This window comes from Podarcis pityusensis (genome assembly GCF_964106645.2).
Source record: "Podarcis pityusensis genome assembly, chromosome: 5".
Taxonomy (NCBI): Eukaryota; Metazoa; Chordata; class Lepidosauria; order Squamata; family Lacertidae; genus Podarcis; species Podarcis pityusensis.
In genome coordinates, this window is record NC_138032.1 from 96,282,314 (window position 1) to 96,298,991 (window position 16,678).

Sequence of the window (16,678 nt, forward strand, 5' to 3'; positions counted from 1 at the left end):
AGCCAGCAGCTCATTTCTCAGACTAAGCTATTTCAGGGAGGGTGGGGTTGTCAGCACAAAAGGGGACAAGCCCTCTATAATGTACCCTGAGCACACGGAAGAAAAGGCCATGTATTATTGTTTTCTGGACCAGCTTCTGACCACCCCGGTTTCTGCCCAATCTTTCCCAACCAGCACGAGCTCATTCTGATGCACAAGGGTCTTGTGCCCATTCTTACCCCAGAGAAGTTGTTGAATTTTTGCAGAAAATATTTCCAGTCTATGGAGTGCTCTCCACGAAGCCGCTGCAGTTTGATGAGGTGGTTGAACTGTTTGTCGGAAAGCGTGAAGCAGAAGTGGTGGAGCACCTGCCGGAAATCCAAGGCAGAAACTGCTCCCGTGCGGTCCTTGTCAAAAGCAGAAAAGGCCTGCAAATAGCAGAGAAGCAAAGTAACTCCAAATAGCCGGCATTTGGAAAGAAGTCATTTCTCTCTAGTAGAGCTATTACTGAGCTGTGGAAATAAATGCATAGGCAACGCACATCCCACTCGCCGCCTCAAGTATTCTGCATACAAAACTCCGCTAAGAGCTTCCCAAGGAATCCTTGCTCAACCATTTTTTAAGCTGAGCTGTTTCAATAGCTTATTCTCTTCTGGCAGGACTCATTATCTAGAGTGTCAGGTGGGAAGGCTGTTTACAACAGGCCTCCATAGCAACCAGAGGCAACCAGAGAACCTGGGGTGTTTAAAGATAGCAGGAGAGCTTAGCCGGGATGAGAAAAGATCTGAGGAGTGTCAGCCTGTCAAGCAGTGGGACCTATCCCTTCCAAATGTAATTGGGTGGTGAAAGCAGGTGAGCAGCCTCATGTCCCACGGAAGAGGAGCTGCAGTCAAGCCTGGCTGCCAGGCCAGGATTTGCAAACACACGCAAGTCTCTTACACGTCTGAAAAGTACACAGATAAGTGTAACATCTGAATCAGCTGCAAGTTCAGCCCACTTGGGATGCCTTACTATTTATTTATAGAAGTCAGACCCTATTCAAACAGTAACACAGTGGCTTACAATATCAAGCAATTCAGACATATTACAATAAAGTAAAAGGAAGATGATAAAGGGCCCCTCATTTTTATTGTTTACCAATAAGCAAGTACAAGTCTAGTACATCCATGGCATGATCATGTCTATCAGATAATTCAAGCACGACAGTAGCCCCCATCCACCGACTCAGGGCTCCCCCCAGAGAGTTGTGGAAGGAAGCACCAGCTACCACACTTTGTAAAGTCAGCCCCAATTAAAAACAATGGATTTGGTATCTCCAGTGCTGTCCTATCTCCTCATGCAAGACCTTGTGTAGGCAAACTAAGGCCTGGGGGCCGGATCCGGCCTAATCGCCTTCCAAGTCCAGGAATCAGCATGTTTTTACATGACTAGAATGTGCCCTTTTATTTAAAATGCATCTCTGGGTTATTTGTGGGGCATAGGAATTTGTTCATTCCCCACCCCCCAAAAAATATAGTCTGGCCCCCCACAAGGTCTGAGGGACAGTGGACTGGCTCCCTGCTGAAAAAGTTTGCTGACCCCTGTGCAAGGCCAATCAGGAGAAATACGAAATCCTTGCAAGGCAAGATGTTTTGGTCATTGGGGAAGATAAGACAGCAATGCAAGCGATGGATTGCAGATTACATGACCGAGAAGCAATCTTCAATATTTCCCTAAAATCCTAAAAATGGAAGCACTCACATCACATATGAAAAAGGTGTCAGTCGTTTTGTACCCACTCTAGCATAGTGATGATATGTTGATGTAGCTCAACTGACAAGCAGGACTGTCAAAACACTACAGTGGTACCTCGGGTTACAGACACTTCAGGTTACAGACTTTGCTAACCCAGAAATAGTACCTCGGGTTAAGAACTTTGCTTCAGGATGAGAACAGAAATCGTGCAGCGGCGGCAGTGGGAGCCCCATTAGCTAAAGTGGTGCTTCAGGTTAAGAACAGTTTCAGGTTAAGAATGGACCTCCAGAACGAATTAAGTTCTTAACCTGAGGTACCACTGTATTTGAAGCACTGTCTCTTGGGCCATGGCTGATAAGGTTGTGTACCTACTATGGCTTGCAGGCCGTCTTAGTCTGCCAGGGGGTCCAAGCTGGCCCATAACATCATCTGATAACACCTGTGAGGGCTGCAGCCACCTGTTCCCAGCAGAGAACAGGGGTGTACAGCCAAAGCAGCAATGTTTAATTCTTCCCCCCCTCCCCCCGCAATCTGCTGGTTAATTCCTGCTCAGCTGAGCAAGATTCCATGAAAACCACGTCCTGGTTTGGGAAGCGGCTTGCATGAAACCCCTGCTAAAATGAAGTACGTATTTTCCTTCTCCATTTTTGAAAGGCTTTCTACACTGCAAAGGGTTTCCACAGGGAGCCATTTTCAGAGCCCAAAAAGCAGGGGCAGAGCAATTTCCACAGGCAAAGCAGGTGTTGGCAGCACTGTGGGTATTTTTAGGGCCCCCTGTTTGCCTGACTCCTGCTCCCAGTCTTCCACATCCTCTTTGTCCTCGAGTTCAAAGACGGGGCCCCCAACATTCCCTTCCCTCTCCTTGTCATAGCGATGGGCGTTTTGCTACTAAATCATGACGACTGCATGGCACCTACCTTGTACAACAAATCAGAGGAAGAGGTAACTATCTGTTTTATTTTTGCCATGGCTTCATCTATGCTGAGCTGCACAAAACTGATGGGTGGCACAGGTGGAACTGTAGGCCTTTTCCGTCGTTTGAAAGCTGCGCGGTCATCAATTACTCTTATAAAATCAAAATACGAGAGCTTGTTGTCCTGTATGCTAATCCCTAAACTAAGGGAAAAAAGAAACAGAAGATTGAATATTTGTTTTGCATTTCTCAAGCATTGCTACTAGAGCTGCTGCAACTAATCACTCCATTATAGGGCTTTATATCACTCTAGAATTGCTACGTGGTTAGTATTAAATCGGCCAGTGAGGATTTTCACTATTTTGGAGCTCAGCTACACAATGCAATAACAATTCTCAATCCACATATATTTAAACTGATTATTAGTTATTTGGATTCTTGTCTTGTGTATCCTGAAATACTGTGTTGAGGGGAGGGGGGGTGTCAAAACGTGAGTCGCAAAATTCCAGCAAATTCCTGGCTGCTTGACTTAGGAACATAGGAATCTACTTTACACTATTGGTGCATCTAACTCGGAATTGTCCACAGCGGCCTTTCTCAACCTTGAGTTCCCAGCTAGCAGGACCCGTGGTCAGAGATGATGGGCAGCAATTATTCAGGATTTCACACAGGGGTCTCTCCCACCAAGCCCCACCTGGGGACTGAACCAGGGTCTCCACTGAGCTACAGCCTTTCCCCTACATGAGTCGTTGAAAGCCGGACCAAATAAGAAAGCCTTTCAGCACTACAATCAGTATGAGAGTATCAGCTCTCATCCTTCACAGTAAAAAAAAAAAGTGAAAAATGATAAAGCATTATCAAGAAGAGATGAGATAAATAAAGTTTGGCAAATGGCACAAAGGACTCAATTAAAAGAGATGGAAGACAACCCAAACAAGATTTGAGATACAGGGGTGTCCTTTCACTCTCAACTGGAAGGTCAGATAGAACATCTCCCTCCAACTCACCCCTGAAGTGTGAATTTATATCAAAGCTATTTTTTACCTTCTTCAAGTTTGGGATTTGTTTAGCACTGTAATGGAAATATGAGTGCTTGGCTGTAATATTTTTTAACCCATTGATGAAACGTTTTGTCATTTTATCATATTAATCTCATAGATTTAAACTGCATTTTTTATATTTAGGATGTAGATGATATCCCTACAAACTTTAAATTAATATTAATGAAAAATTAATTTTAAAATTGCTATTTGTTTATTCATTTAAAACATCGTATAATTAAATTGACATCTGTTTTTGTCCTGTAGCTCTAAGGATCAATAAACCCATTTGTAGTCATTGATCATAAACATACCAAATGATACCTCATCAAGCCCTGCATAGCAACGGTTTTTCTGCAAGGGCCATTTTGAGAAGTGAAGAACAAAGAATCGAGTCTGCAATCCCCAAAGTGACCTAACAGCAAGATCTGTTGCCCCAGCCCCAGCCCCAAAGAGTACTCACTAATGGTTCATTGTCATCCTGTGGGTATAGCGCAGTATAAAAATTTAATTGATACTAATACTAATAATCCTGGAAAAATTTGACAGGTGGGTGCTGTAGGATTCTGCCCTAGGCCTGTTGTTGTTCCATGTCTTTATAAATGACTTGGTTGAAGGAACTGAGGGGATGCTCAACAAATTTGCAGATGACACCAAACTGGGCCAGTGCCACAAAAAACAGAATTCAAAACGACCTTAACAGATTGGAGAGCTGGGCCCAAGCCAACAAAATGAATTTCAATAGGGACAAATGTATGGTTCTGCACTTAAGCACGAAGAACCAGATGCACAAATTTAAGACAGGAGACACATGGCTTACCAGTAGGACATATGAAAAGGATCTAGGGGTAGACCACAAGGTTAACATGCAGTGTGATGCAGCAGCAAAAAAAGACTAATGCCATTCTAAGCTGCATCGGCAGATGTATAATGTCCCAATCAAGGGAAGTAATAGTGCGCTTTATTCTACCTTCGTCAGATCCCACCTGGAGTGCTGTGTCCAGTTCTGGGCACTACAATTTTAGAAGGATATTGGCAAGCTGGAATGTGAGCAGAGGAGGGCAACCAAAATGATCAAAGGTCTGGAAACCAAGCCTTATAAGAAACAGTTGAAGGAGCTGGGTATGTTTAGCCTGGAAGACAGGAGACTGAGAGGAGATATGAGAACTATCCTTAAATGTCTAAAGGACTGACACATGGAAGATGACGCAAGCTTGTTTTCTGCAGCTCCAGAGGGCAGGACCCAAACTTCAAGTTACAAGAAAGGAGATTCTGAATAAACACCAGGAAGAACTTTCTGACAGTAAGAGCTGTTTGACAGTGGAGCCGACTCCCTCAGGTGGCGGAGGCCTCTTCTTCCTTGGAGGTTTTTAAGCAGAGGTTGGATGGCCATCTGTCATGGATCCTTTAGCTGAGATTCCTGAAGTGAAGTGGGGTGGTCTAGGGGTCCCTTCCAACTCTGCAATTCTACAATTCTAAGCATCTCCTTCTCCACAGGCTGGCAGCAAAATTCCACAGTTGTTATCCTTCAAGCGGGGTTGGCTCAGAGGCCTTGAGCTCCAGACCTTTAAGCAGGAACAGCTCCAGGTTTGGGGGAGTCTTTCGGAAAAATCCTCACCACCACCAGTTGCTGACAGAGAAGGCAGCTGAGTGGTAAGAGCTGCTGAAAACAGAGAGCAGACTGCTGCTGTTGCACCTAGTCACCACCACTGCTTGCTTGCTTGCTTGCTTGGGTGGATACGTACTCAGAGGTGGCCCCTGCTGCTTGCCTTCTGCCTCTGTGGAATGGACACAAAGGAAGAGCCACCAAGAAGGTCATGCTGCCCTAAAACAGAGGGCGGGCAAACATGGCTACTGATGCATCTCAGCAGTGGTGGGGCAGCCACAGACCCCTCAGCAGTGGCCGGAGGATGCCAAGAAAGACATTTCCCATGTTTACATCTGGCTAATGATACATTTAGATACATTTAGCTCAATGCCAGAGGTGGGAAATTCAAATGGGAGTGGGGGAAGGAAATAAACTGACCTTTTACGTGCTTTAACAGTGTCCAAAATCGGCCACCTGGAAGCTTTACTTTTGGTCTAATAATAATAATAATAATAATAATAATAATAATAGGGTTAGCCCTGATTTCTTCCTCACAAAGAAGGAAATTCTTCGGCCAAGGTTGCTAGCGCAGATCTAAAGCAGCAAATCCCATTTCTGGCATCAAACACTGAAGTACCTTTTGTGGCCTGTTTGCTCTGTAAATCACTCAGTGACGACTCTTTCCAAAATCAGAATATTCATTGGTGACAATGACTAATTAAATGGCGGGAGGATGAAGCCGTTTTAACAAAGAGGATGCCAGAAAAAGAAGTAAAATGTACAGACCCAAATATCTGCTGCTAAAAACTCCCCCCTCCCCTAAAGAGCACATTCAAGAGCATTGCTTTTGCATCTTGCAGCTGCAGAGTGTGCCAATCCATGCATTAGCCTGTGTCAAGCTGGCTCCGATGTTGGGGAAAAGGAAATAATCAACGCACTTCAGCAGAGGAATAAATTGCCAAGTTGGTATTAAAATTTTAGTAATAAAACCAAATGCATATGCTAATCTACTCTATTATTTAAGGCGGGGGAGAAAAGACTCTTTTCGATCTGGAAAGGACTAGTCTGCAGAAAATTACAATGAATGGAAGTGTTTATCATCAAAAAGTCTTTGAGGAAAAGAGCACACTGCAAAAATTCTTATTAGAGGCTTAATTCAAGGGAGCTTAATCACTCGATTTATAGGTGGAGTGAAAAGATTTTGTTTAGGTTTCTCTTCTCCTCCTACCCTCTCTTCTAAAAGAGAAAAAAATCTTTTTTGAAAATGTAATTCTACTGAATCCTACATCCGCATATGATCAAGTCCATCTTGAGTTTTCTGGTGCTCAAAAAGATAAATATATTCTACATTTAACAGGTCCCAAGTGTTCTTTGCTATGATTAGTTATTGCCTGTTCCTTAGCTTACACGAAAAGCTTGATGTTATTTCGCTACAAAAAATGTACATATATTTGCACAATAGTTTAAGTACAGTAGGTACAGATTATAATTGCTGAGCAATCACAGAAAATGAGTAAGAAAATGAATATTTTTTCATATTGGACCAGCCACAGTTACCAAGAGCATTACCTTTTAAACTGTTGTAAAACAATGGTATTGTTCACCTGTTTTTCTCTTTAACTTTCACATACTTAAAACAAAAACAAAGCAACTTATTTTCTAAAATTGGTCATGGTACTAGATGGGGAGCTTTCCAATTCCTTGGACTGTTTAATTTGTTTCAGGTGCACCAGATGAACACCAGTTAGGATGTGCAAAAATTGGAGGTGTGCTATTTGTAGAACAAAAGGTCACTGGGACTAAAGCTATCTTAAATTAAAATATGTTTGTGAAATCTACTATCTATCACATACTTTTGCAGAAAGAGAAGTTCAAACCCTACTCAACCAAGGATTGACGCTTACCTGTATCGAAATAAATCAGACATATATTATCATCAAGATCATTAAGATCAGAGTAAGAGTCCACTGATTGAGCAGGAATAGTTAGATAACCTCAGGAATGTATTGAACTAGGATAGCTCCATTAAAGCTGGGGCAATTATAACAACCTGTATAGAAGTTCACTGTACTGTTCGTAGCCGAGGCAGCAGTTAAAGTCTTCCAGCAACTTGCGGAGGTTGCCCACCGATATGCAGCCTTCTCTGTTTTTATCCTGCTCCAAGAAGGCCTTGTGGAAATCATGGGAGCATTCGTGGTACTTGTCCCTGAAAGAGAACCAACGCTCAGTTTAGCTTTCCCGATAAAGAAAAATCCTAATGGACCGGCTTGTATAATTCAGACGCATGGCTCACCAAGCCAAAGGCAGCCTAACTTCCAGCCCTGTAATGTGGCTTCCCAGAGCCTCAATAAGCCACCGGCAGAGTAAGTGACATGTCAATCACTTAAGCCAGGGGTCAGCAAACTTTTTCAGCAGGGGGCCAGTTCACTGTCCCGCAGACCTTGTGGGGGGCCGGACTATATTTTGAAAAAAATCCCTATGCCCCTCAAATAACCCAGAGATGCATTTTAAATAAAAGCACACATTCTACTCATGTAAAAACACCAGGCAGGCCCCATAAATAGCTCAGAGATGCATTTTAAATAAAAGGACACATTCTACTCATGTAAAAGCACACTGATTCCCAGACCATCCGTGAGCCGGATTTAGAAGGCGAGTGGGCCGGATCCGGCCCCTGGGCCTTAGTTTGCCTACCCTTGACTTAAGCCAAAATACACGGCTGAGTGAGCTGCATGCCGTGTTGCGGGTAACCATTTATGAAGCCCCGATTCAGAATGCAAGCGGGGCAATGTTCAGTATAAGGAGAAGAACTTTGCCTTCGTGGTATTGAGTTTAATAAAGCCAGGAGACAAAACAGAGCCTGGTGATGCTGGCCAGCTATTAATGTTGCCACGTGGGAAGAATGGCAGCTTCAAGTCTTTTTTTTTAAAAAAATATTTTATTAAGGATTTTCTTGTTTTACAGAAGTAAGTGTAATGCCTCGTATTTTTTTTTTCCATGTAACATTTTTACAAATCTGTTTCATTTGTTGAGGCATTAGGGGGAGAAGAAAAAAAGGAAAAAAGAAAGGGGGGTGGAGAGAGGGAAGATGGATGGGGTTGGGGTTGGGTGGCGGTGTTTCTATTATGTTTAATGTATGTAGAGTTTGGTGTCAGCGTTGCTTGTGTTGTTCACTTGTGTTCCTTTGGTGGTGAGAGAGGTTGGGGTTGGCCTAGGGTGTGATTGTTTGCTTGTGATTGGCTGTGGTGATCTTTGTTTTCGTGTGTGAGTGAGGTGGGTGGGTGTTTTGGATCAGGTTAGCCATATTGATTTGTATGCTGTTGGTGGATTATTGTCATTGTCCTGTTGGGCTGTGTATGTGATAAAGGGGAGCCATACCGGGGTGAAGGCGTCTTCTTCTGTTTGTCCCCGTGTCAGTTTCAGTTTATTAGTTAATTTTTCTAGTAGGGCTGTTTCCCATACTATTTGGTACCATTGGTCCATGCTTACTCCTGACAGGTCTCTCCAGTGTCTGGTTATGGTGTTTCTGGCTGCTGAAAGTAGGTGGGTTATGAGTTCTTTGTGGTGTAAATGGGCATTGTGGTCTTGGAAGATGTTTAGTAGGGCCAATTTTGGGGTGGTGTCTATTACTTGCTTAGTTATTTTACATATTTCTTGTATGGCTGTTGTCCAGAATAATTGGATTTTGGGACACTCTTCAAGCATTTGCTCCCAGGACGTCAGACTTCCCTTCCCCTTCAAGAGCCATAAAGAAGTTGAAAAGAGAGAAGAGGGAGGCATTTGCATACAGAAATAGTAATACCGGCCTGCCTGACATAATGTCAGTGAAGTGTTACGAACACTTGAGATCTAGCATATAAGTTTTAAGTATTATTATCACCAACATTAGTAATTAGGTCCTGATCCTTGACAGCATATTTAGCCTCTTAGTATCATGTAAATGTGGAATACGATCGTGTCAACTGCAACAATCTAGAATCCCTGTCAGATTCGTGTGACGTGCCTAAACAGCTGAAATGATAGCTTTTCATCATTGCTGCTATCTTCCACTTATACCTCACAGATCAAAACAAAAAAGGGCAATCAAAACCTTTCTTTCTATCCTTATTTTTAGAAAATCGGGACATTCAGCCGTTTCTTGGACTGTGAGTAAACGGTTGCCAAGTGGTAATTATTCCAATTGTGGCAGTAAAATTGAGCACCAAGTATATGTTTTAAACTATGGATCCAGCTAGGCTGCCAAAAAATAAAATAAAATAAAATAAAACCAACCACCCAATCTTCTCTTGCAAATGTTTTGTATTTCTCTTGAAGTGCTGAAGAATCACTGTTCAAACGTTTCTAATTTGGGGTATTTGTTCCTCTTGAGTTAAAACAAAAGGAAAAATTATACACCCAGATTCCCCCCCCCCCCTTCTTGAATATTAAGTTTTTTAGACCCCTTTGTCAGCTGAACTGTCTCTAAACTGTAAGATAATGAACATGCTCTACAAAACATTTAGGATGAAACTGAAAGAGCAGCACATAAAGAGCATTTAGGCTTTGCTCCATGAGAAACCGGTGTTATTTCAGAAGGGAACAAAGAAGAGGCTATCAGGAATGATAAAGAGATCCCCTCTTCCATTACTGCCACCCTCAAAGATACATTTTGATGAAGGAGCTGGACCATGTAAGCTTTCCACTTTTCCCTGGGCACACACCAGAGTTTTCAGTTGGTGGAGGGTGGGGAGATTAACCTCTGCATGGACCTTGTTGAAACTGGGAAAAATGCCGCGTCAAGATAGCTAAGTTAGTGACAGAGTTTTCCCACTGTGAAGAACACACCCTTTGAAAGCAATGTACTCACCTGATCTTATTTATAATCTCATTGATGTCAATGTGCTTCTTTTCTTCCCTTTTGTAATGATCCATAAAGCGTACATAGTTGTCTGCCACAAACTGCCTGTTCAGGCCGGTGTCAACAGTTGCATTCTCTATGCCCAATTTTTGCAAGAATTCTTGATGTGTAAGGTAACCCTTTGCATTCGGATCATACCTTTTAAAGTCCAGGGAAATACATAATTATTTTCATAAGAAATAGGCTTTGCAGGCTCAGCGCAGAACATCCCTAGCTCTTGAGCACTGTAAGTCTGATTCCTCCTTGGAGGAATATGAAGGGAACACACATTAGGAAATAAATGTTGCATTGAAATATTCCATACCCATCTAGATTTTGCAGGGATGATCTATCAACAGCATCAAGTAGAAGCCTAACTCATGCCTGATAACATTTTTTTCAAATTCTGTGTGGATACGTAGAACCTAAAACCCGCCTGATTTAATCAAGACTCAGCCCCATTAAGACCAGCAGTCATAACTCGTTGTTCAGCCCAGTTCCTGCCCTTCAGGTGCCTGCCAACCTCATGCCACTTCTCTCGGCCACCTTTCCCTTCACCAGCACCCCCAACCACCTGGCACTCATCTGTTTATTTAAAATGTTTGGGGGCTGCAGAAGCGGATTCAGAGGAGCACAACATGTTCGGTGGCACTGGGGGCACAGCCTCGGTGGCACCGCAACCATTATGTAAAAGGTAAGAGGCCAGGAGGGGAGGGTAATTTTGGCATTGCACCGGGTGCCGCTGAAATTTGAGGCCCCAGGTCTGTCAGTGCTTTTAGAGCTAAGAACTGACAGGGCAGCTTTCAAAATATAAGAAAGGACAGCAACAAGAAACAAGAGCAATAAAATAGTATCTCCTGTCCACAGTAGCGTAGAACCATTCTCGGAATTAGCTCCATATATTGGAGGGTTGTGACCCTTAAAGAGAAGCAGATTATGATTTTGTTGTAAATAAATATTTAAGCTTGACAGCTGTACTTTATACTATGCAACACTATGCAACCCATAATCCCTCTGCAAAATGTAAGGGTTGTTTGGCAAACAAATTGGTATGGAAAGAGTTCCCTGAGGAAATGTACTTTCCGAGTGGTATATGACACAGTGATTTTCGCTGCAATTCTGAATACTTAAAATTCAGACTTGAGACTGCTTAAATATTTGGCCAAAGACCGTATATATAATGCATGCCTTCTGAGATAACAATTTTCTGTGGGCTCCATTCCAATTTTCAAAAATACCGACGCAATTTTGCACTTTAATATTCTATTACTCTATTCTATATATTCTATACAATAGTTTTATTCTAATTTTCCATACGTATCTAATTTCCATTCATTTTCTACTTCAAACATTTTCCATGTTGATTGTAATGGCTTTATTTAATAACATGGGAAGTTGAATTTTTGTTTTCAAGTTATCTAAAGTAGAGCATATGTAGCAGATGGCTTAATGCTAAAGACACACGGTCGCAAGACATCCTTAAGGAATAAGAAAAGAAACTGAAAAGCAATGGAGTAGAAAATAATTCAGTGATGAATCATGGCTAGGAAATAAACCATACAGTCAACACACTTTGAATTCAAGGCAATATACATCTGGGTCTTAAACCACTTTTAAAAATGTAGTAAGTGTGTGTGTGTGTGTGTGAGAGAGAGAGAAATCAACCTTACTCGTTGGTTGAACGGGGGAAAGTGGCCCACTCCAAATCATGTTGGGTGGGTACAGAGCCCCAGAGACCCCAGAAGGCAGCCCCCGCCATTTCCTCCCTGGGGGTGGGAGGAGACCAGCACCTCCTATCCACTAAGAGGCTGCTGTAGAGGTGGCACTGGGGCGGGGGGGTCTACCAAGAAGGCAGCAGGTTAGGCCTCCGAGGAATATGTCAGAGGAGCAGCAGGCAATGCGTTTCTTGGAGGCTGGATCTGCTGCCCCCGTGGTTCCTGCTGCCTGAGGCAGTTGCCTCCCCTTGCCTCATGAGTGGGCCGGTCCTGCTTTGCCTACTTGGGCAGCCTGAAAGTACCTTAAGCTCTTTGGAGTACAAATCAGTCTATTCAGATATTCCCTCACCTCCCATGCAGTTACCTTTCTGCAAGGGACTCCTTTGGTTCCGCCCCACCTGTGATGCCCCCACTGCCAGATTCATTGCCCTCCATTTCTCAGGAGGGCAAGCCAGCTGCAGGTAGAGAGGCTATGCTACTCATGAACAAGCATGGAAGGGCATGTTCAAGCATAGATTCCAAACATGGAAAAGTTGAGTGGAAAAGCAGGATTCTAAGTTGCATGGGGAACCTCCTGGAGGCTCCCTGCTGGAGGCCTTTGCCTCCCCAGCCTGTGGAAAATGAGGAGGCTGGTGCAACAGTGCAGACGGGGTCAGTGCCAATGAGGTCATGCCCGCCCTTCCCCCCACACTGTGCTAATCGAGGGGCAGGGAGAGGCAGTAACGGGGTTACCATGCCACCTGTTTCTGGGGAGAAAAATGCAAATGTCTTTTTGATTATTATTGTGTCTCAGGCTATGCAAGGCAAATGTCAGATTCCTAGCAACCATGGGAGTAGTTTCATCATTTTTGGCATATACCGTATTTTTCGCTCTATAAGACTATAAGACTCACCAGACCAAAACGCACCTAGTTTTTGGAGGAGGAAAACAAGAAAAAAAATATTCTGAATCTCAGAAGCCAGAACAGCAAGAGGGATTGCTGCGCAGTGAAAGCAGCAATCCCTCTTGCTGTTCTTGCTTCTGGGATAGCTGCGCAGCCTGCATTCGCTCCATAAGACGCACACACATTTCCCTTTACTTTTTAGGAGGGAAAAAGTGAGTCTTATAGAGCAAAAAATACGGTACATCAAATTCTTTTTCTTTTCTTTTTTCTTTTGCAGGGGATGGGGAAGTGATGCAGAAATGTCCCACTTCCAGATTGTTCAAGTGGATGAGGTGTCTTGGTTTGTGTGTGTATTATGCTGAGGTTCACTAGGAACTCTCTCTCTTAACCAGTCTGATGCATCCATCAGTGACTCTGTGAGGCCTCAGTATCTATCTATCTATCCATCCATCCATCCATCCATCTATCCATCTATCATAACTCTTATGCTCCAGTTTGTGACAGAATGAGTCTTAACAGAGACTAGCAAAAAAAAACCACCCCAAAATCCCCCTGTATCTGTTCCCACCGTTCAAAATAAAAAGTGCCTATCTGTTAAAAGCTTGTCAGGTTCCTCATAAAGTGAGGAACAATCTCACGGTATCTTGTCAGACTCGATACCTACATTATGCATCACTTCTTGGTTGAACACTTTTCGAGGTAATTTTTAATTTAATGTAAATAACCAGAGAGCAGCACTGTGTTGAGGCTGTCCTGTAGCTCCAGAGAAAAGCTCCCTGAAATGGTTTTTAAAACTTTATTAGGTGGGTTCTTTTTTCCAATAATTGTTCTCCTTATTGGAGTTTTTATGTTTTGTTGCTATTCTTGGCTTGTAGGTCTTCAATAAATAAATAAAATCTCTCTTCAAACAGCAATCAACCCTAACTCCAGTGCTTTGATCTGGAGACATGCTTCCCTTTCTTTCTTTCTTTTGAAAAAGGGTGCTGGTACTCACCAGGAAATTGTTACAGTAAATGCCATACTTTTAACATTTCAGGGTGGGGATGGGGAGTGCTGGTACTGCGTACCCTTTGAGAACCCCCAAGAAAAAAGCACTGGGTGTTTCTGTATGTGGGCTGTTCTCTGAAAGCTGTGTGCTACTGGTAGGCAGGAACATAAGGGAGGTTTGGGGAATTCTTACTCTCGCTGCAGCAGACTTGCAAATTACTTAAGTTAGCACCCCATGTATACATGCTAGCATGCCTGCCAACGTATGTTTATGCCAGTCGTATGTGGCTTGCAGAAAGGGGGGGGGGGGCATGTGGAAGAGAATCAAAGCTTCATTGCCTATTCTCCTGCGGCTAACTCTCAGTCACCAAAAATGACCAGGTGACTGGCTCTTTACAGCTGTCTTATATGTATGTGCACATATGAAATGGAATGTATATGTATATGTTACCTCACAAATACTGCATAGTGTAGACCTTCTGTAGGGTTTGTGCATGCATCTGTGCAACTACATTTACTAATGGAATCAGCATGTTTCTGGAGACATTTGGAGCAAACAACTGCTTGAAATAGAACTGTTTTCTTTTCTTTTTTATTATTATTTTAAAAACCTCCAGATCTTTTATAGGTGCTGTTTTACAGGTCACTATCTGGTGACAATAAAATATTTTCAAAGTGATATTTTATTCATTTATTTCAAACATTTTGGGCTGCCTTGTAAAAAGTTCAATGTGGCTGCAACTAGAAAACCCAACAGCCACTTGGTTGTTGTTGGGTGGTTTTCTTTTTCTTTTTACTCTTTTCTGTAAACATGAGGACTAGAGACATTGGTTCTTGTTTTTTTTAAAAAAGAATAACAGCTGAGAATTAGAAGATACTATATACTTTGCCACAGTCTACTTCTCCTGCTGCAATCTGCTTACAGATGCCCCGTATGCCACTCGCCATATAATGCCATTTAATTTTACTTAACGTAATGGGTCCTGCACATCTTGTGACCCACCAGGTTGAATGCAGCCCACCCTCCAGGTATTGTGGCTGCTGGGAGCTAAATTAGCTTCCTCTTTATCGCTCTCTCCTTGGGACTGCAAAAGCAGGATGGTTGCCAAGCACCTGGAAAAACTCCGAACCAGGATGATAGGCTTGCATTCCGCTTGATGGGTCATGAGTGGAAAAGGGCTGGGCCAGGCTAGTAGTGGCTGAAGACAGTCAAGGCGGAGGGAGTTGCTGGGTAGCCATAGCCGTTTCTGACCCAATTCCTTTGTAGATCCAATAATAATAATGTAAAAACCCACCACAAAACACTATGGGAAGTAGTAGGGATGAGAACCCAGAATAAGAAATATGGAGACGTGGCCATTTTCATCAGGGTTTTCTATCTGAAATCAGCACTTAGACTTCATCACAAGCAACTCTCTTTTCAGCACCAGTCATCAAAACAGGGCTGGCCAACCTGTGGCTCTCCAGATGTTGGTGGAATACAGTGCCCATCATCCCTGACCACTGGCCATGCTGGCTGGGCTGATGAGAGTTGGGATCAAGGGATAACTGGAGGGCCAGATGTTTGCCACTCCTGTGCTCAGAGTCCACAGATGAAGCCGGCGAGAGGGAGGGGGGAGGATACGACTAGAACATTCTTACCTTGCCCAAAGTTTGTCAAGTTCTTTTGGGTTTGTGGGGATGTTGTATCTATACAGGATGTCCTTCAGGTCTCTTTTCAGAACTATGCCATTGCCATCGCTATCATATTCATGTAAATGCTAAAACAGGAGATGTCTTTAATAGTAAGGGCAACTGTATTGGAACATACATACGTCCTCTATGAACCCAAGGCATTACAGATACTGGAAAAATAAAATGGCAGCATATCTGCAGAGGCTGTATAGCCTCTGTATGCACCAGTCGGTTGCAATCCTGAGCATCAACATAGGAAAGCAAGCCAAGAGGAAGACACTACTGGAAGGCACCAGTGTAGGAAGGAGGCCTGAACCCAACGCCATATGTTTATGCATATTAAATCGCTTTGAAAGACCCCAAAAGCAGCAACCTCCAAACCGAGCACTGGCAAATGCGCCACAGGAAAGCCAATAGGATGCCATATGAAACAAACTGATTAAGTAATTAAAGACACCTGAGAACCCATAGGACCCACACACAATGCCTCACTTGTCTGCCTCTCCTCCTACTGGGGGCAAGTAATCCTATTTTGTCTTCCTATTATGAGGTAGGACTGAGCCATTCAATCCTAAGCACATGCTCAGTCCAGGCAGGGGCGAACGAAGGCTAACTGACACCCAGGGCGGGCCAAACCACTGGCTGCACACACGTGGCATCACTACATACAGTGCATGCATGTGACACCACGCATGCATTGTATGTAGTGGTTTGCCGCCGCCGCATGACCTACAGCAAGCCATCCTGATCTAATGGCGCTGCTGCTTGGAGCCGCTGCCTTGGAGGCTCCAAGCAGGAATTGCAGCCGCATGGCTGCAGGCATCTCACCACCAACGTATCTGCAAACATATCCAAAGTTATTGGGGTGGGGGGGGAAGGGGGGGTCTCTTCTATTACAATCCTTCATGGCTGGAAGCCTCAGGAGCTTCAAATCAGTTACTGCAATACATTACTTCAAAACGTATCACATGTTTCTATTGTTAATGAGCTATTTGTTTATTGCAGCTAATTTTTTAAAAAAATACAATCAAAGATAAACATTGAGTGAAGCTCTGAAATCTCTGTTAGACATGCAGATTTGTTTAAAGACTACATAGAGCTTACCATGGCGAGGTCGTTCCATCTGGTTTGTGCTTTGATAGCGAGATAGTAATGAGCTTGTTCACAAGCGAGGTCTGCATCCGCCACTGTCTGTTTGGGTCTCAGAAAGAAAGAATTATTTTGATAACTAACTGTGGTCTTCTTTTAATGCGATCATTAATATCCCACAAGGTTTGTTTGTTTGCTT

The 16,678-nt window shown here is 43.3% G+C and overlaps 1 protein-coding gene across 2 annotated transcripts in view; it reads right to left on the reverse strand.

Moving 5' to 3' along the window:
- The window catches only part of EFCAB6 (EF-hand calcium binding domain 6), a 104,735-nt gene that overhangs the window by 21,346 nt on the left and 66,711 nt on the right, over nt 1–16,678 (reverse strand). For both annotated transcript variants that reach the window (XM_081005413.1, XM_081005412.1), the window contains exons 20-25: nt 16,495–16,591; nt 15,358–15,476; nt 10,101–10,289; nt 7,305–7,460; nt 2,631–2,829; nt 219–407 (exon numbers count right to left, since the gene is read on the reverse strand). In XM_081005413.1, coding sequence (XP_080861539.1) covers nt 219–407; nt 2,631–2,829; nt 7,305–7,460; nt 10,101–10,289; nt 15,358–15,476; nt 16,495–16,591 — 949 coding nt within the window. The remainder of the gene's footprint in view (nt 1–218; nt 408–2,630; nt 2,830–7,304; nt 7,461–10,100; nt 10,290–15,357; nt 15,477–16,494; nt 16,592–16,678) is intronic.